General features: G+C 38.4%; 1 protein-coding gene across 8 annotated transcripts in view; it reads left to right on the forward strand.

Annotated features, from left to right (window-relative positions):
• The window catches only part of PAPOLA (poly(A) polymerase alpha), a 61,780-nt gene that overhangs the window by 3,098 nt on the left and 38,700 nt on the right, over positions 1-19,982 (forward strand). For all 8 annotated transcript variants that reach the window (XM_058740242.1, XM_058740240.1, XM_058740244.1 and 5 more), the window contains exons 2-4: positions 14,288-14,461; positions 14,890-14,956; positions 18,612-18,693. In XM_058740242.1, the coding sequence (XP_058596225.1) occupies positions 14,288-14,461; positions 14,890-14,956; positions 18,612-18,693 (323 nt within the window). The remainder of the gene's footprint in view (positions 1-14,287; positions 14,462-14,889; positions 14,957-18,611; positions 18,694-19,982) is intronic.

Consider the following 19,982-nt stretch of genomic DNA (forward strand, 5'->3'; position numbering starts at 1 on the left):
CAATTTTTTTTTTTTTTTTTTTTACAATAAATTTTTGAGAGACAGAGCCACAAGCGGGGGATGGGCAGAGAGAGAAGGAGTCGAAGAATCCGAAGCAGGCTCCAGGCTCTGAGCTGTCAGCACAGAACCCTTCGCGGGGCTCAAACTGACGAACCATGAGATCTTGACTTGAGCCGAAATGGGACGCTCAACTGACTGAACCACCCAGGCACCCCTGTTGTAAGGTGTTTAACAGCATCCCTGGCTTCAACCTGCTGGATTTCGGGAGCCCCACCCCCCATCTCTCCAGTAGTGACAACCGAAAATGTCTCTAGATGTTGCAGATGTACCCTGGCAAAGTTCTTCCATTGCATTAATAGAATATAATGCCCTTCTGGAAACTATATTTTGATTTCTGCCCTACCCTGTGATGGGCAGATCATTATTTGCATGAGCTCAGTTCTGGCTATCACACTTACAATAAAAAGATTTTGAGGAGAGTAACCATTGTCAGTGGCCTAGCATTCATATAACATTTAGAGAATGTTGTTGAAGTTACTGGAGGAGATATTTAACAAGATTTGGGGGAGACCATAGCTTTTCTCCCGCCTATTGGGGGCTGTCCAAAAGTTTCATGAAGTTCTAATGGATAGAACGGGGGCCGCCTGGTGGATGGTAGTACCAGCGATTCTCACAGTGGGAGCTGGGGGAGGGGGTGTCTCTGAGATCCTTTTAGGGAGTACATAAGATTCAAATTATTTTCATAATAGTGCTGGAACGTTATGTCTCTTACTCTGTTGACATTTGCGTTGACGGTGCGAAAGCTCTAGTGGGGAATGTTGTTCGTGCCTTAGGAAGAATCAAGGCAGAGAGAGGCACCATATTGTACTGGGAGTTCTTATATTTCTTCATCACACACGTACATTTCAAAATTTCTTGATGAAACGGTAAAACACGTTCATTTTAATCTTGACTCAAGTTTATGTCTTATATATGCCGTGGTAACAGAGGAAGTACACATGTATACTAAAAAGTTGCACACGTATGATTGATTTGTGAACTGCACTAGTGTTTTTCCTCACAGAGCTTTTTTATCTGAAAAAACAGATGATGAACCATGGGTTTTGACGTTTAACTTGACCGTGAAGTGATCCTGTCTCTTTAAGGAAAACAGCTGACAGCTTTGGTGGCCAAATGATAAATTTGAACTTTGTGACAAAAGCTAGAATTTTGGAAATCTTGTTTGTGTCATCGTGAGCTTGACAGTTTCCCCAAAATTAAAAAAAATGTTTGTGACTAGATTGGTGGTGATATTAACGATAGTTTTTTTAATTTTGTGTAATAATGTGTCGACGTTTGGAGGATCTGCATAATTTTGTTGTAATAAAATTGTACATTGGTAAAAAGTTCATTCAAAGGACAGGGTAGACCAATGGATTTTTTTTTGTTAAGATTTTATTTTTAAGTAATCTCTACACCCAACAGAGCGCTCGAACTCACAACCCTGAGATCAAGAGTGGCACACTGCACGGACTGAGCCAGCCAGGCACCCCTAGACTCATGGATTTTAATACAGCAGAGTACAGGTGGTTTATTGATAATAGTTTGAGCTTTCATACCGTAATCTTTCATAAGTTACCACTTGTGGAGTTTTGGTGTAGTATCAAAGAAGAATATCCACAATTATTTATAATTTTTTTTTTTCAACATCTTTTATTTATTTTTGGGACAGAGAGAGACAGAGCATGAACGGGGGAGGGGCAGAGAGAGAGGGAGACACAGAATCGGAAACAGGCTCCAGGCTCCGAGCCATCAGCCCAGAGCCCGATGTGGGGCTCGAACTCACGGACCGCGAGTGGCTGAAGTCTGGCTCAGACACGTCTGGCTGAAGTCGGACGCTTAACCGACTGCGCCACCCAGGCGCCCCCACAATTATTTAAAAAAGCTGTTAAAATACTCTTCTCCAGTGAGGATGGTGTGATGCCAGGTTTTCTTCATAGGTGTGTTACCAGCACAACCTGTCAAAGGGATTAAATGAAGAAGCAGATAGGCGAATCCAGCTGTCTTTGATTGAGCCAGAATTAAAGAGTCTTGCAAAAATATAAAATAGTGGGATTGTCTCACTAAATTTTTTGTTTTGGAGAACAGTTTTAAACAATTATGTTGATGTGTAATAGGTTTCTTGCTACTTAAATACATAAACATTAAAAAACATATCCCAGTTATAATTCCAGTGCAGTAAATATTGGCAGACATAATCCATATAAGCAAAAGTTCTTTGGGGTCCTCAGTAAATCTTAAGACTTGTAAAAGAAGTCTGTAACCAAAAAGTTTGAGAACTTACAAATTGCTGCTGTACAGCAACAGCTAATAGCTTCCCGTCTGCTGTTTCCAATGGCGGTGCCATTGTAGCATCTCTGGGTGGCTTTTGCAGGGTTCCAGCCCATGAACCGTGAGATTATGACCTGAGCTGAAGTTAGACACTTAACCGGCTGAGCCACCCAGGCACCCCTAGGGAAGATAACTTCTAACTTGGAGAGATTTTGGGTTTCAGATTTTAGGATTTACAGATTTTTCTAATGAATTGCTTGCTGCCTAATGAATGTTGACTGTGGTTTTGAAATGTGGTATTTTACCTTAGGCCTGTTTTCAGTTCATGCTTTTTGATGGGGAAGTTAGGAGATAAGGTGTGGGAATTGAGTAAATCAGTTCCTATTCCCTGATCATTCCCACCTCCAGAGGTGAAAGTCTTCTAGCCAGAATGAAGCCATTTGGATTCCTAGCTATTTCCCATTTTGATGGGGTGGGAGGCATGTTTTTTATTCTGTATGTTCATTGTTCTGATTATTCGGTAGCTTTTAAATAATTGCACATTCTCAGTTTATGATTCACAAAACAGCAACGTTACAGGAGGTATTAATTCCCTATAAATAAATTGAGGCTTGAAGTAGTTACTTATCCAAGGTCTTAAGGGTGCTTACATTGTAAATTGGGGCTTAATTCAACTTTGGGTTCCGTGTTCTGTTCTCATTCTGGTACTATACCATCTCCTCAGAAACTGTTTGATCAGCTCAGTTGGGATCTATTCAGATGTCTTAAGTAGAGTTAATTTTCACGATCATATTTCTTGCGTGTAGAATATTTGAACCTCAAATTTTTTTTACTGCCGACATGTATTTATTTTATTTGTGTATTATACATAAACTATAATATACTACAGAACCTAAGATCTTAGTATGTATTTTTAGTGTTATTTATTTAAAGCTACGTACAGCTTTACCAGTCTACAGGCTCCTATTTTGTGACGACTGCCTTCTGTGGAAAGTGTTACTTATTTTTTTTTATGTTTGTTTATTTTTGAGACACACAGAGCATGAGCAGGGGAGGGACAGAGAGAGAGAAGGAGACACAGAATCTGAAGAAGGCTCAAGGCTCTGAGCTGTCAGCCCAGAGCCTGACACAGGGCTCGAACCCATGAACTGTGAGATCTTAACTTGCCCGAATTGGGATGCTTAGCTGACTTTCTAGGTGTTACTTTTTAATCCTTGAGTTGTAGGTCTTCAGAATTATATAACATTCTCAATTGTGGAAATTTAAGGATTTGGGAAAGGGAAAAGTGTAGGGATTTTGCCAGGTAACTTTATTTTCTTCCTCTTCTGTCACAGAATTATCTTTCAAATTTATATTCCATCTATACTTTGTCCAGAAATCAGCTCTGGCATTTTATGATGGCTTTTACAGTTTATGGGTTAAGAATAGTATTCCTGTCATTTTGGTCATCAAAAACATTTTGTATTTCCTGCAGTTAATGTTTTATGCTATGACTATACACACACACACACTTCTATGTATAAGTACCTATGTGTGTTATAATACTGTTATAATACTATATATTATTATAGTATAGTATAGTATATTAATTAATAATACTATATATTATTATATATAGTATAGTATAGTATAGTGTGTACTATAAAACTATGATTATATATGTGAACATATATGTATATATGTTTAAGTTTATTTATTTTGAGAGAGAGAGAATCCCAAGCAGGCCCTGTGCTGTTGGCATAGAGCACAGTGCAGGGCTCCATCCCTCCAACCGGGAGACCATGACCTGAGCTGAGATCAAGAGTCAGAAGCTTAACCAACTGAGCCACACAGGCACCCCAACAGTATATTTTTGACTATTCTTTTCTAATACATCTTTATGCTTTCTCAAATTCTGTTATATTTACATTGTCTTCATTTTCAAGTTGTACTTGGAAAACTGATGCATGAGTACTGTGGTCTGGCTATTTAAAAAAACATTTTTTTTTAATATTTATTTTTGAGAGAGAGAGAGACAGGAGATGGAATGTGAGCATGGGAGGGGCAGAGAGAGGAGGAGACACAGAGTCTGAAGCAGGCTCCAGGCTCTGAGCTGTCAGCAGAGAGCCCGATGTAGGGCTCAAACTCAAAAACTGTGAGATCGTGACCTGAGCCAAAGTTGGATGCTCAACCGACTGAGCCATGCAGGCGCCCCAGGTCTGGCTATTTTTTTTTCACTGCTCCTAGTCTCTTGGGAGAGGGGGCAAGAAGGCAGTTGGAGGTGTCCTTAGGAAGGAAGAATAACTTGGCTATTATAATTGAGTGACAAGTACCTGCATAATCAGCCTTGCATTTCCAAAGTTTGCCTTTGGGATTCATCATAATTTAGTCCCTTGAGCATGAACTTACTGGACCCTGTGCTTACTAAATATTGGCTGATTCACTTGGAATACATATTTTAAGAACATAACAAGTAGTTCTAGATAATGTTTGGTACTGCTTAACAAAGAACACATGGCAGATAAATTAGTGATTCTTAGTCTAATTTCTTAGTGATCAAATACATTGTCTTGTCTGTATGCTTGACTAAGCTACTACTAAAATCAAAACACTCAATGTTAGGGGCGCCTGGGTGGCTTAGTCGGTTAAGCATCTGATTTTGACTCAGATCATGATCTCATGGTTCATGAGTTGGAGCCCCGCATCGGGCTCTGTGCTGACAGCTCAGAGCCTGGAGCCTGCTTCGGATTTTGTGTCGATCCCTCTCTCTGCCTCTCCCATGCTCTCTGTCTCTTTCTCTCTGTCTCTCTGTCTCTCTCTGTCTCTCTCTCTAAAAAAAATAAAATAAAATAAAATAAAATAAAATTTAAAAAAGCGTTCCACGTTAGACTTCTTGTGAAAGTAATTGTAATATTTCTGCTAAGGATTAATATTGAGTGCACATTGAGACATTTTAGAAAGATCCCTTATTCCTTTTCTGTCTGGTGTCCTTTTCTTCCTGTGTAATCCGGATGGGCACATTATGTTATGTTTAAGGCTAAAGCCTCTTTACAGCAAATCAGACTGTGGTGAAATGTTACGTTGAGTAAGTTTTTGTGATTTACCGATTGCTTCCAAAGAAGACTATTAAACAAGTTAAGCTTTCGATTTTAGCTCAAATAACTAAAACTAGGAAGAAATGCTAAAGTGTTTTCTATTGGCTAGTAGCTTTGGATTTGGAGGCAGTTGGCTTTGTTGGTACCATACGCCACCACATATTCCACATGCTCAGTATGAGGAAGCAGGGATTCGTCAGTAGTATGAGCTTTGTTTAAAATTGGGATGCAGTCATTACACATTAACCATTTGGGAAAACACCATTGGTGACTTGTCCTTTCCTTTTCTGTGTTCGTCATCTGCCTAGACTGCCTCCCCCTACCCCGTCAAAGTCATTCAGAGTGCACACACCTCCTTAACGATTTTCTTTGGCATAGCTTCGATTCTTTGTTTCTGTAGTATTTATTTTAAGCTTTTACTTTGCACTTGTTTTTTAAGGATCCCAGACCAAATTTGAGAGTGTCACCCAGAGCAGAGACAATTTTTATATTCCTGATTTTAGTGTTGTCTTTCATAACATATTTAGGAATTCAGTAAATTCAGCCTAATAAATACTATGCTTTCTGGCAAAATTAAGGTAAATGAGAAAAAGAAGCTTTTAGAAAAACTGGATTGATAACAAAGTTTTATAAACTTGAACGCTTTAGCAGTTTTCTGGAGCAAGAAAATGGAGCGTGATTTTCTTTGTATTTACTATTTCTAATCACAGTATTGCACTGAAAAATCCATTTTTTAAAATGTTATTTATTTTTGAGAGAGAGATGAAGCGCAGTGGGAGAGGGGCAGAGAGAGAGGGAGACACAGAATCCAAAGCAGGCTCCAGGCTCCAGGCTCCGAGCTGTCAGCACAGAGCCGGATGTAGGGGTGTGAACCATTGAACCCCGAGATCATGACTGGAACCAAAGTCCGACTAACTGACTGAGGCACCCACTTGCCCTATGAAAAATCTGTTTTTTGAAACTTTGTTTATTTCACTTTAAAAGAATGTGCTTTGATTAGCATAAACTGATTTTAAAAATCTAATAATCAAAATGCTAATTATTGTTTTCAATTAAACATTTGTTTGGTGTTCCTTGCTGCCAGGGAAAAATTTTAGGGGATGATTTTCGCCTTCTTACTATCACTAACTTAATTTTATGGTGAATAGTAGAATTAGATGATTTTGCCTTTTGTAGGACATCATTAAGTTTGTTTTTAAAAATAATTTCACAGTGCTGAAACAAACCTTTAGAAAGTGCAAAGTGAAATTCTGTCTTAGTTCTTTTTGGTGTGTTTTTATGTGTTTATAGACATAATAAATTTTTCAATATATAAAACTGTTTTGTGAAAGATGTATAAAGACAACTCAGCATAAAGGTTACAATTATAGTTAAATGCCTGGGTTCTTATTCTGGCCCAGTGAATTTAGGTAAGCCGGTATATTTGTTTGTTTCTTCTTTCCTTTCCTTTATGTTTATGTATTTTGAGAGAGAGAGAGAGAAAGAGAGAGACCGACCGTGAGCAGGGAAGGGGCAGAGAGAGGGAGAGAGAGAATCCCAAGCAAGCTCATTGTCAGCGCTATCTCACGAATTGAATCGTTGAGGTCAGGATCTGAGTCAAAATCAAGAGTCTGACACTTAACCAACTAAGCCACCTGGGCGCCCCTACTTTCTTCCTCTGTAATATGGAGACAGATACAGTAGAGTTGCTAGGAACGATTGGGAATATTGCAAAGTGCTTGACCCGCTACCTGGAATATATTGAGGTTTCAATAAATCCTATTATCATAATTATATTCCACAGTTTATTTCACCTGATATAGTGTGACCATTTTTGCACGCTACTACGTGTAATAATCACCTTTTTCTTTTTATATGGCATTGTATATTACATTGTAAGAATGTAGTGCAATTAATCAGTCCTATATTATGTTAGTAGATATTTAGGTGGTTTCCAGTTAGTGCATTGTATACAGTGCTCCACCGAACAGCCTTGGATATCTTTTTGTATTATTCCTATGAGGAAGGTCAAATTCCGGAAGCTGTGGGGTCAAGGAGGTATTTAGATACCAAGCATTCCCCTTCCCCCCCCCCCCCCCCCCATAGGGTATAACCCTGGGATAGACACTGTTCATTTCAAGTTTATTGTTGCTGTACAGGAGTTTGGACCCATATTTGGCCTGTCTTATAATCCATTGTACCCCTATCCTAAAGTGGGTGGAAATTTGGATTTTTATGTTCTATTTCATATACTAAAACTGTGTGGTGAGTTAAAGAGAACATGTCTCACAATTTCAGGGCCTTTTCTTTGAGTCTTGTGTCCTGGTATCGCTAGTATTGCTAAAGGTGAAGTTTCTGGATACAAACTTTTTTTTATTTTTTTATTTTTTTAAATTTATTATTATTTTTTTAATGTTTATTTATTTTTGAGACAGAGAGAGACAGAGTATGAACGGGGGAGGGCCAGAGAGAGAGGGGATCACAGAATCTGAAGTGGGCTCCAGGCTCCGGGCTCTCAGCACAGAGCCCGACGTGGGGCTCGAACTCACGGACCGTGAGATCATGACCTGAGCCGAAGTCAGATGCTTAACCGACTGAGCCACCCAGGCGCCCCTGGATACAAACTTTTAAAGTTGATACATGCATCTTTTATTTTAATGAACATTGCCATATTGCTTTTTAAGATGATGTTCACTTCTTCTGTGATTGTGAGGAGTGCTCATTTTCTTACAACATTACCAATATCGTAGGTTTATAAGTCTTTCATTTTTACCAGGTGTATATCGTTTTTCTGCAGTCTGACAGAAAAGTGTTTGTCCTGATTTACTTGCCTGATTTGCAGTGAAACTTTCTAGTTGATTTAAAAAAAAACAACTCTTGGGGCGCCTGGGTGGCTTGGTCAGTTAAGCGTCTGACTTCGGCTCAGGTCACGATCTCGCGGTCCGTGAGTTCGAGCCCCGCGTCGGGCTCTGGGCTGACAGCTCAGAGCCTGGAGCCTGTTTCAGATTCTGTGTCTCCCTCTCTCTCTGCTCCTCCCCTGTTCATGCTCTGTCTCTCTCTGTCTCAAAAATAAATAAACGTTAAAAAAATTAAAAAAAAAACTCTTTATGCATTATGACTCAGCATAGGTTGCATGTATTTTCCTCACTTGTTTTAACTTTGATACATTTTTGTTATATAAAAGCTAGACTATTTTTACGTAGGTAAATCTTTTTGTGTATGATTTTTGAGTTTTGTGTATCTTAAACATGGCTCTGAAAATAGTGTTCTTAATTTTTTTTAACTTTGAAATATCTCTAATTTTTCAATATTTTGAAATAATGGCATCTGAAATATACATTTTACAATGAGTAACTGAACCCATTTGAATATTCCATACTTTCCTCACTGACTTGAAATGGTTATTCGTATGATTTGTACAAAGATTGATCAGACTTCGGATATATGGGCACAAAACAACTTAACAAATCATACTATATTATATACTTACACTATTTGAGTTAGCTTTACAATCATGTACCCTAGTGGTTCTTGATATTTCAGTGTGTACTGATTAAATCAGATGTCTAAACTTTAGAAATAAATATATAGCTGAAATAAGCAACCTATAGTCCTATGCTAGTTTCACAAAAATGTTGATATTCTTTCTAAGTACCTAAATATTCTACTTAGAACCCTGTCTTGGATAGCCTAGCATTGGGAAAGGATGGACTTTGGAGTATTGGTTTAAAACTTCCTATGCTTGGAAACCGTTCTTTAGTGTTGTGGGTGTGTTACAGGTTTTAAATTTCTAGTTTGCCATCCAATGTAGAGAAGAGAGGTCCAGCTTACTGGTAATATAACTAGTGGCAGAAGTGAGACTGGAGTGATCTGTAACTAGTAGCTGTGAAGTCAGCCCTGCTTCTTCTTTCTATTTATCAGATTGCTTCTGAGTTGAGAGCAGACTTTGTAGACAGAGTTTTGGATTCTGTTGTCTGGGATTCTATTGTCTGAAGTCCGAGAGGTTTTTAAGGAAGCTGTGTTTTAGGAAGATACGCTTGGTAACCGTATGGATGGTGGACTGGCATGGCAAGGGAGAAAGGGGCAGGACAAGGTGCCAAGAGTCAGAGCTAGAATAGTTGGAGTGGAATTGTTACACAGAATGTTAGAACAAAACAAAGTCAAAAGGAAAGGTGGGCGTGTGTCCTGTGTAAGCTTTGCCTCGATGAAAAGATTTTAACTATGGTAAAGGAAATACCCCGTGTCCTAAGGGAGAAAAAAATTGTGAACATACTTACCGCTGTGCTCCCCCATGCCCTCAGTGTGCCGCTCTGGTGTTCACCAAAACAAGCGGGGTAGGGGAAGTAATGTTTTGTTGTCTTTTGTGATTTTGAGAGGGGTCAAAATTTGTAAATGTACTGTAAGTACATATACAAGTATGACTTTATACCTTGCTCCGATCCAGAAAGGATTAAGACGGAATGCTTTAGTTACATGTGAAAAACCAGCAAGATGTTTGCATTAAAGATTGGGTGAAAAGCGGGGTGCCTGGGGTCATGATCTCATGGTTCGTGAGTTCGAGCTCCATGTTCGGCTCTGAGAGCTTGGAGCCTCCTTCAGATTCTGTGTCTCCCTGTCTCTGCCCCTCCCCTGCTTGGGCTGTCTCTCTCTGTCTCTCAAAAATAAATAAACATTAAAAAAAAAAAAAGATTGGGTAAAAAGGCAAAGCAAGGATAGAGATCTAAAACAGCAAGAAATTAGGATAAACTTCTTACAAACGGTGATACTTGGCTCATTGTAGAGAACTTGCTGAATGGCCACCAGGTTCACTCTCAGAATTCAGAGTGTCCTAAAGGCAAAGATAAATCACGTTCCTGAGATGAAAATAAACTGCTCTTTAGGAAAAGCATAAGTGTTCTTGATAGTAAAAACCTGAAAGAAATATTAATGAATCACAAATACTGTGGCTCTGTATCTAATGTGGTTTTTTTCCTCTTTGTTTTCATAATTGTAGAATTTTTATTTTTTAAATTTTATTTATTTTGAGAGAGAGAGCACACACACACGCACTCAGGCATATGCAGGGGAGGGGCAGAGAGAGGAGAGAGAGGATCCCCAAAAGCAGGCTCCACCTGTTGGTGCAGACCTGATGTGGGGCTCCATCCTGTGAACTGTGAGATCATGACCTGAACCGAAATCAAGAGTCGGATGCTTAACTGACTGAGTTGCGCCCCTAGAATTTTATTTTTAAAATAGAATAATGTCTGAAGAAAATTAAGTACCGGCAAAAATGTCTCTAGAAAGTGATAGATAATGGGCAGATGTCTGATGTGTTCGAGAATGGGAGGAAGAGCTTTGTGTTCTGGGGATTGGTAGCTGTCCGGTGAATTGTGGAATTCCAGCAGAGTGTGTATTTTAGTTTTGTTAGAAACAGAACAGCAAATAAAGGATCCTTTAAATTGTTTTATCAGTCTACTTGACTTCTAATTTAAAATTGAATGGCAAACTCGACTTTCTCCATTTACAGTACAGTCGTGGCTAATGTTTCTGCTTGGGACATTTTGGACATTCAAAGCATATGGCAGCCTGGAACTCCCTAGTCTAGCTACTTAAGCTAAGATTAAGTCATTTTTATTGGAGGCACAGGTGTCTTGTAACTTTCATAACATATATTTCTTCTTTTCCTTTTATTTGGTTGTGATTTATTTTTATTTATGTGTTCTTGAATTAGTATTATGTTCTATATGTATACATGTATAGATATGTACGTTTTTTCCTGAATTAGATGGGATAAATAAATGTAATTTTATTTTAGATGATGCGACTATATTTTGAATAGAGTAAATAGAAAGTTATAATTTGCATCTGATATGTTTCCCTATCAAAATGTTAATGTGGAAACTAATATAGAAATCAACATTTTTTTTCAAATTAGGGTGAGCAAACTTGATGTGAACTTAGAAATATGAGTCTGTATCCTAATGTTCTGGTGATATTGTTGATGTAAACAGGGCCTTTCCAAGCATTGTTTTTTTGTATGAGAATGAAAAACCTTAATATTGAGAAAGAAAAACATGGGAAAGATAAGTGAGCCTTAACCTCACAGAGAATGGGTACTCATAGTTTGTTGATGATCCCAAACTCAGCTGGTAATGGATTTCACTCCTTCAGACAGGAATGAATGCAAGAAACCTATTACTTGCTCAAAACAAAAAACAATACAATAGAGGCTTATTACCTGAAGTTGTGAAAACATGAATTCAGTTCAGACTTGACGCGAAATCTCTCCTTACTTGAATCAAGTCTAGCTAAAATGAACTTTATACTTATTTTCATTTCTGGCTCTACTCATGTTAAAATCTTTTTTTTTTTTCAATTTCTATTTTTATTTTATTTTTTTAATTTACATCCAAGTGAGTTAGCATATAGTGCAATAATGATTTCAGGAGTAGATTCCAGTGATTCATCCTCTATGTATAACACCCAGTGCTCATCCCTACAAGTGTCTTCCTTAATGCCCCTTGTGCATTTAGCCCATCCCCCCACCTACAACCCCTACAGCAACCCTGTTTTGTTTTCTATATTTAAGAGTCTCTTATGTTTTGTCCCCTCCCTGTTTTTGTATTATTTTTACTTCCCTTCTAAAATCATTTATAAAAGTATATTTGATCCTGGGGTAAAGTGAAGGGTGCTAGTTTGCTTGGAGAAACTCCTAGGAAGCAAGAAAAGTATGAGAGTGAATATATATAATCTCTTCGGGATATGTGGTTAAGTGTGCTGTTTTTTCATTTAATATGTAATTTACCGGAAATCAGAGTAGTGTGTGAAGGAGAATTCTCAAATGGTTACACAGTTTTGAGGGTTACCTTTTTGTTGTCAGTTTTGTGGAATCTGATGATAACAATTTGTTTATTGACAAAAACACGCACTAACCAGGACATGATGAATGCATTTATTGGGTTAATTTTGTATATTTTAATCATATGAGATGCTACATAAATTTGGAAAATAGAACATTAATGTAAGGTATAAGTGCTTGGTACTCACGTGAATCCCCAGCTCTGTGAATTAACATGGCTTTTGCATAGGTCTGCAGTTTAGGTTACAGGAGTAGAAAGAAGGATCTGACATGAATTAATTGCTCTAACAGGTATTATATCTGACATACTTATTTAGTAAATGTTACTATAAAACCTGAGTTAAAATGGAGACAGTGCATAACTGGACCAGGAAACATTGACTAGATGATACACAGACCAATGGCTAACTTAGAAACAATCAGGATGGCTGTCCTGGCATCCTTAGGTCTGTGTTGGTATCAGAAGACAAAGTATAGAACACAGCCCAGCGTTCACAGTATAAACCAGAACCCAGTGGACAAGTATTAAATGCATAATGGAGCGGGGCGCCTGGGTGGCGCAGTCGGTTAAGCGTCCGACTTCAGCCAGGTCACGATCTCGCGGTCCGTGAGTTCGAGCCCCGCGTCAGGCTCTGGGCTGATGGCTCGGAGCCTGGAGCCTGTTTCCGATTCTGTGTCTCCCTCTCTCTCTGCCCCTCCCCCGTTCATGCTCTGTCTCTCTCTATCCAAAAATAAATAAAAAACGTTGAAAAAAAAAATGCATAATGGAGCTTCCTGCATGGGACTCTTGCATTTGGCATGTTGCTGCTTAAGCATAGCACTTCAATTTTTCTTTTTTGAACTTCAATTTTTTTTTTTAATTTCAATTTAAAATATACATATTTAGAACTTGGAAAGAAAAGGAGAGGTGTGTATGTGTGTAAAACGAACACTTAATTTTTTAGTGAACAGAGTTGGGAAAAATAATTGATCCAGATGTTATGTTCTTTCCTTAGCCCTTTCCTCATTTTGTATGTTACTCGATTTTTCCCCCCTAAGGTTTATTTATTTATTTTGAAAGTGAGCGAGCTCTTACATGCAAGCTGGGGAGGAGCAGAGAGAGTGGGAGAGAGGGAATCCCAAGCAGGCTCCTTACTGCCAGCACAGAGCCTGATGGAGGGGTCGGGGGAGGGCCCAAACCCACGAACTGTGAGATCATGACCTGAGCCGAAGTCGGACACTTAGCGGTCTGAAGTCAGCACTTAACTGACTGAGCCACCCAGGTGCCCTGGACTTGTTAGTTTTTAAATGATAATTGTGTTACTTACCTTTAGAGCTGTTGTCCATTGACTTAGAATTATTTTAACAAAAAATAAAAAAACCACTGGTTTCATTGAAAAATTACTGGAGTCGAATTAATTTCTGAAAGCATTTCAAGCATGCCATGCCTTTTTTTTTTTAAACCAGTTATATTAAAATCCTACTGATTGTAAAAATTGGGAATTCCTCTTAAACTGGAAAAAACTTTTAGACTAGTATCACTGTGGAAGTGTGAACCTCTTATCACAGATGTGTAAGGTTTAGTGTGAATATAGTGCCTCCCACTCTACAAGTTATGTTTGTTATTTGCCCTGTATTTTCTGAATTTTATTCATTGTGAGTCAGGTACTAAGTTCTATTTGTGGGGAGTCTCTTGCATTGGTTAAATGGTGTTTTTGTAGCTTGTTAATCGTTGCTTTAGAAATAACTATATAACAGATTTTGGCTCCTTTTCCCGAAGTAAAATTTTTTTCAGAAATTCACTATACTCCAGATTGTATTTTCTCCACCAGTATGTTTGATCTGGATTTTTCCAGCTTATTTAGATACTTAGGTAGTGGCAAAGTTAAACTCTTTGGAGTGGGAAGAGAAATAAAGTTTTCTTTTTTGCTCACTTGCTTTTGGTTGGTTACTTTTTGTGGTAAGATGTCTTTGAGAGGAAGCTTTTCGGGTGGGCAGGGAACCATCTATGTTTAGCAATGCGTTTTATGAAAGTGGTTCTAGTCCAGCGATTTGTTTCAAATTGTAGAACTTCTTTGGCAGTAATTGTATCCAATTTTGTTTGCAGTCCAGTTACAACGCAGGGATCACAACAAACACAGCCGCCACAGAAGCACTATGGCATTACCTCTCCTATCAGTTTAGCAGCCCCCAAGGAGACTGACTGCCTCCTTACACAGAAACTCATCGAGACTCTGAAGCCCTTTGGGGTGTTTGAAGAGGAAGAGGAACTGCAGCGCAGGTGAACTCACCCGCCCGCGTGTGTTTCTTGTCGTGTATAATTTTTTTATTACTGTAATAAACTAGTTTTGAGGCCTTAACCTACTCAGAAAGCCAGAATTCTCCTCTGAAATTGGTCTTTTTCAGACAGCAGCAATACTTAGCAAAACCTTTTTTTTCTACATAGAATTTTATTCCCTTAATTTTGAATTTTGATCCTTTTGGGTTATTACAATACAGATTTGTCAGAAGGGGAGTGGCTGCCTCGGCTGAAGGAACGTCTTGGCCAGCGTGACGTTGCCTGCCTGCATGTCGATCCCTACTGTGTGCTTACTTTCTGGAACTTAAAAACTGGCTACAGTCTGGGGAGCCGCCTATTGAGCACCGATTCTCATTTGAGTTAGTAATGAAACAACTTGATACTTGATTGATATTTGCTCTTTTCAACAGGATTTTAATTTTGGGAAAATTAAATAACCTGGTAAAAGAGTGGATACGAGAAATCAGTGAAAGCAAGGTAAGGTGACGTATTCGTATGTGAAATAATTTGCCAGCTGAACACAGCGGTAGTGTTAAGTAACCCCGTTCTTCCTAGAATGGACTTAGTCTTCACCGCAGAGTTTGTTTTAGACCATTGGTTTGATATTTTGTTTCTAGTTATTTTGAAAGCTGGGAAAACAACTGAATTCAGTGACTTATAAGTACTGTCTGGTTGCCATATTTATAAAACTGAAACTCAGTAATTACTTATGCTTCACAGAAATAATAGATGTTTCCCTGAAGAGGTGCTTTAAAAATGTATATTAAGTATTTGAGAATCTTGTTACCTTTTAAGCAATCTTACAGCAACGAACAGTTTTTAGGTTTTTGGATAGTATGCTCTCAAACTGAGTATGTTTAGTTTTTTATAACATTCTCTGAGTTCCTAAAACTTCATTATGAAAATATATATATATATATATATATATATATATATATATATATATAGTTGTTGTATCCATGATGGGGCTTCTGGTAAAGGAAATAAATATATTCTCAGAGTTGTGTGGGGAATTCATTTGACCCATTTTTACAAGTTGCATAGGGGTGCCTGGCTGGCTTAGTCAGTGAAGTGTGTGACTCTTGATCTCAGGGTTGTGAGTCTGAGCCCCACATTGGGGGTAAAGATTATTAAAAAAATTGCATAGATAGTGGTAATTTTCCCAGGGCAGTACAAAATGCATATTTAATGTATAACACAACTGAAAAATTGATGGAAAGAGAACCAAGGGTAAAGAAAACCTGAGAGAGATGTTAACATAGAAGAAAGTCTTGGTTTTAGTCAAGTTTATAATATTGTTTTCTTGAAACCATGTGTATATATTTCAAGTAACTGATTAAAACTTCAGCACTGGGAGTATTGTAAATTGGAGATTCCGTGTAGTACATGTTTCTCATTGATAGAATTCCTGATACGAATGAGATTTTTTTTTTAATCAAAAAACTTTTTTTAGAATATTTACTTTTGAGAGAGAGGGAGACAGACAGAGCGTGAGCAGGGGAGGGGCAGAGAGAGGGAGAGAGACACAGAATCGGAAGCAGGCTCCAGGCTCCGAGCTGTCAGCACAGAGCCCGATGAGGGGCTCAAACTCACAAACTGTGAATTCATGACCTGAGCCGAAGGCAGACGCTTAACCGACTGAGCCACCCTGGTGACACCCCACGAAGGAGATTTTTAAAAGGAAGTTCTTTTTGAGCTGAGCAGAAGATGTCCAAACTTAAGTATTTTTTCCTCCTTTATCGAACTTCGTGTTTCCTTAACCTTCTGAGGGAAACAGCTATGTTTTAATGGCATTGTCTTAGACGTTTAAGTTTAAAACCGCAGCCAAGTAGACAAAGCCAGGACTTAGATTTATTTGATGTGAAAAATGCATATTGCTTCATTGATAGTTTTGTTTACCTACTTCCCCAAGTGCCTCCTCGTAAGTTTCTTTAACCAGTAATTCTTGATAGAGTTCTTCCTGCTGGTTTTTCTGAGGGTAGAACTTTTGTTTGGATTAATGAAAGTAATGCTCATTCCTGTTCAAATTTATTGGCGTCCTTTTCTGTATAGCTTAACTGCAAGTATTAAGTTGGTTAGAGAATGGGACTGAGGTTAGGCTTCATAAATTTTGATCTTTTGTGTTTGCCTTTTGTAGAGAGAATTTCTTCCTCAGTTTTAAGACTTGATATAGGATTTCTTGATGTTGACACTGTTGGTATTTTTGGATCAGATAGTTCTTTTTTAAGGTTGCTATCTATCCCTGGCCCCATTTTTACTAGATAAACCGCCCCTGTCCTCCCCCACCCCCCATCTCTTCAAATTATGACCCAAAATATTTCCAGATGTTGCCATATGTTCCTTGAGGAGCAGAATCATCCCTGGTTGAGAAACAGTGATTTAAGATATAGTTCCAAATCATTTTTAGTCTTTTGGGAGGGGGGGAATTATATAAAATTTTAATTTTACTTCAGTTGTCTTGTTTGCCGTCTATATCCTAAGACTTAAAAAAAAAAAAAAAAAAAAAAGACTTGCAACTTAAAATACTTTTCTGTGCCCCGAATTAAGGAATCTTCATTCTTCGTTTCTGGGTAATAATTATTATTTTTTAAATTACTATTATTATTATTTTTAATGTTTATTTATTTTTGAGAGAGACAGAGACAGAATGCGAGTGGGTTGGGGCAGAGAGACGGGGAGGCACAGAATCTGAAGCAGGCTTCGAGCTGTCAGCACAGAGCCCAAGGTGGGGCTCGAACTCACAAGCTGTGAGACCATGACCTGAGCTGAAGTCGGATGCTCACCCGACTGAGCCACCCAGGCGCCCCATGGGTAACGATTATTGAAATAGCTATAAACATGTTAATGTCTAAATGTGTACTAATACAGTAGCCACGTGTGGGTATTTCAGTTTAAATGAAGTAGAATTAAATATTCAGTTCCTCAGCCAAGCTAGCTGTGTTTTCAAGTGCTTAATAGTGAAGGGAAGCTGCTGGCTACTATATTGGACAGTTCTTTAGAGCTTGCTCGTCCAGAAGATTTGTGTTTTACTAGGAAGCCAGTGTTCTCAGGTAGCTTCTTCCCAACTCCCTCTGTAGACCTATTCCAGCAGCACCTTACTGGACTCATTTAAATAACCAGGCCACCTTTGCACGTGAGGTTTTTAGTTTTCGAAATAGAGGAAGACAAAAAATGTAGTATTTTACATACAGATCGTCTGTTTTCTGTAGGTGATGATTAAAAGTGTCCTTAAAAAACAAGGGAGTCCCTGAATCTTTATGATTGATTGTTAGGGTTTTGGAGTATGAAGTAACACTGTTTATGTTATTTGGGGGAGGTGAGGAATGATTTGGGGTTTGGTAGTGAATCAGACTTTACTGAGGAATTAGAAAGTGAAGAGAAACATTGACCTGGCACACGTTAAAATTGTTTTTTGTTCGGGCATGTATTATCCTTACTTCCAGTGGCATTAAATACTCACCATAGTGAGTACTGTGGGTCAGGAAGATGAGTACCAGGGTCAGGAAGATGATTTTTAAATGCTTTCCTTTCCTTTTTCTGGGGGTTTCTCCTCTAAGAAACTGTCAGTAAGTTTTCTGTTCAGTCATCCCACCAAAACCTTTTGAGAATCTGAACTATTATGTAGCCGTATTGGCCTTAAAGTCACTTTTGATATGGTAAAATTATACTGTGATGTACTATGGGGTATTCAGTATGATCATTGAAGGTAATCTTTTAAGCAGTCAGAATATGTGTTTTTTTTAATATTCTAACATTCATGATGGGTGCAACATCTTAGTCATGAATAAAAATGAGTAAAAATCTGCTTCTAACACGGCTCCTATGGAATTACACACTCTCAGTCCTCTTTTATAGCAGTTTCCAGAAATGTGGCAAAATTCTAAAGTGGTTTGGGTCACTAAAGAATGCTCATTAAAAGTTGGAAATTGCCTGAATTTTAAAATTGGTTGATATATGAAGGTCTGGTATTTTGTAGAGCTTATAGAGTTTGTTTTGCCTCCATAAATGTGCACTGAACTCTTACTTGGAGTTGTTTTTTTTTTTTTTTCTTTTTTCATATATAGTGCTCTTTGCAATAATTTCCTTTGTACTCCCCTGACAAAATACCCATTTTTTTTGTTTCTTTAAACAGAATCTTCCACAATCTGTAATTGAAAATGTTGGAGGAAAAATTTTTACATTTGGATCTTACAGATTAGGAGTACATACAAAAGGTAAGTACTGTTTTAATTATCTTGAGACGGAGTACTTGTTTGAGTTCTTAAACATAATGACTCATTCATGTCAGTTACCTCTGTATCCTACAGCTTAGGTTTGCGTGGGAGATAGAGTACTTCAAGGGGCCTAAAGTTGGTTAGGAAGATAAAGATGCCTTCTAAACCTGCACTGTCCAATACAGTATTAAGGAAATGAAAAAATTCAGTTCTGTACAGCATAGGGAATATAGTCAGTGGTATTGCAGTGACCTTGTATAGCAATATGGTAACTGAGAGTGGTGAGCACAGCATAACGTATATAGAATGTTGTTGAATCGCTATGTTGTACACCTGAAACTAATATGAGATTGTGTGTCAACTGTACTTCAATTAAAAAAAAAATGCAGTACCTCCCGTGTTGCAGAGTGCGAATATAGAGCACTTCTCTCATTGGAGAGTTCTTTTTTGGACGGTGCTGTTCTCTATGTCATTTCCTCTACCTGAAGAAAATGAAGTTGAGAGATCAGAACAAAAATGAATTAAAGCTTTTAAAAAAGACCTGTGGATTTTCTTTTCTGCTTGCTTTTTTTTTTCTCTTCCCCATGCTTTCCCCCCCCCCCCCCCCCCACAGTTGTAAAATACAGTTAAGCAAAAAAGCGAACCAAAACAGTGTGTATCTGCAGCCACTGGTAATCACTGGCAATATTTTCTCATTTGCACTTGTAGTTTTTTCCTCTGTGCCAATAAATACCCGGTGAAAGTGTTGCCATGGCAGAGAACATTTATTGGGCTCCTTAATAATAAGCTCTCGTCTTCATGATCTTATTTATTCCTCAGTACTCTTATTCTCAGCTAACAAATAGAAGTCTGAGACTTAAAGAGGCAACAGGCTTGGACAGTTTCTCCCAGTCATGTCTCGGCGGAACTGGGATTCTTTAGCCATTAACCACAGGCTTCTGTGTTGAAAGCGTCTGCCAGTATAGTGTTCTCTTTGTTCTGGCCTCCTTCCTCCCCATCTCCCGCTGCTCCGTGCCAGTGGTAGTTAGTGCATTTGCTTCTCACGTGTCCTGTACGGGTATGCTTTCCTCTCTTCCATGTATGTGCTAAATAGACAGCCTTCAGAGTAATGCCTTAGCTATTGAGTCTTCTAGGAGAATGACTATGTTGACCTGATTCCACATTGATCTCTCCCTTTTAGGATCCTAGTTCTTGATTTAAGTCATCCCTTTTGTGTTTCCCCTACGTACTCTGTGCTGGCCTACTATCAGGCACTGAATTTGTAACAGATATCTTACATTGGTCTGCCT

This window comes from Neofelis nebulosa, chromosome 7, assembly GCF_028018385.1.
Source record: "Neofelis nebulosa isolate mNeoNeb1 chromosome 7, mNeoNeb1.pri, whole genome shotgun sequence".
NCBI lineage: Eukaryota > Metazoa > Chordata > Mammalia > Carnivora > Felidae > Neofelis > Neofelis nebulosa.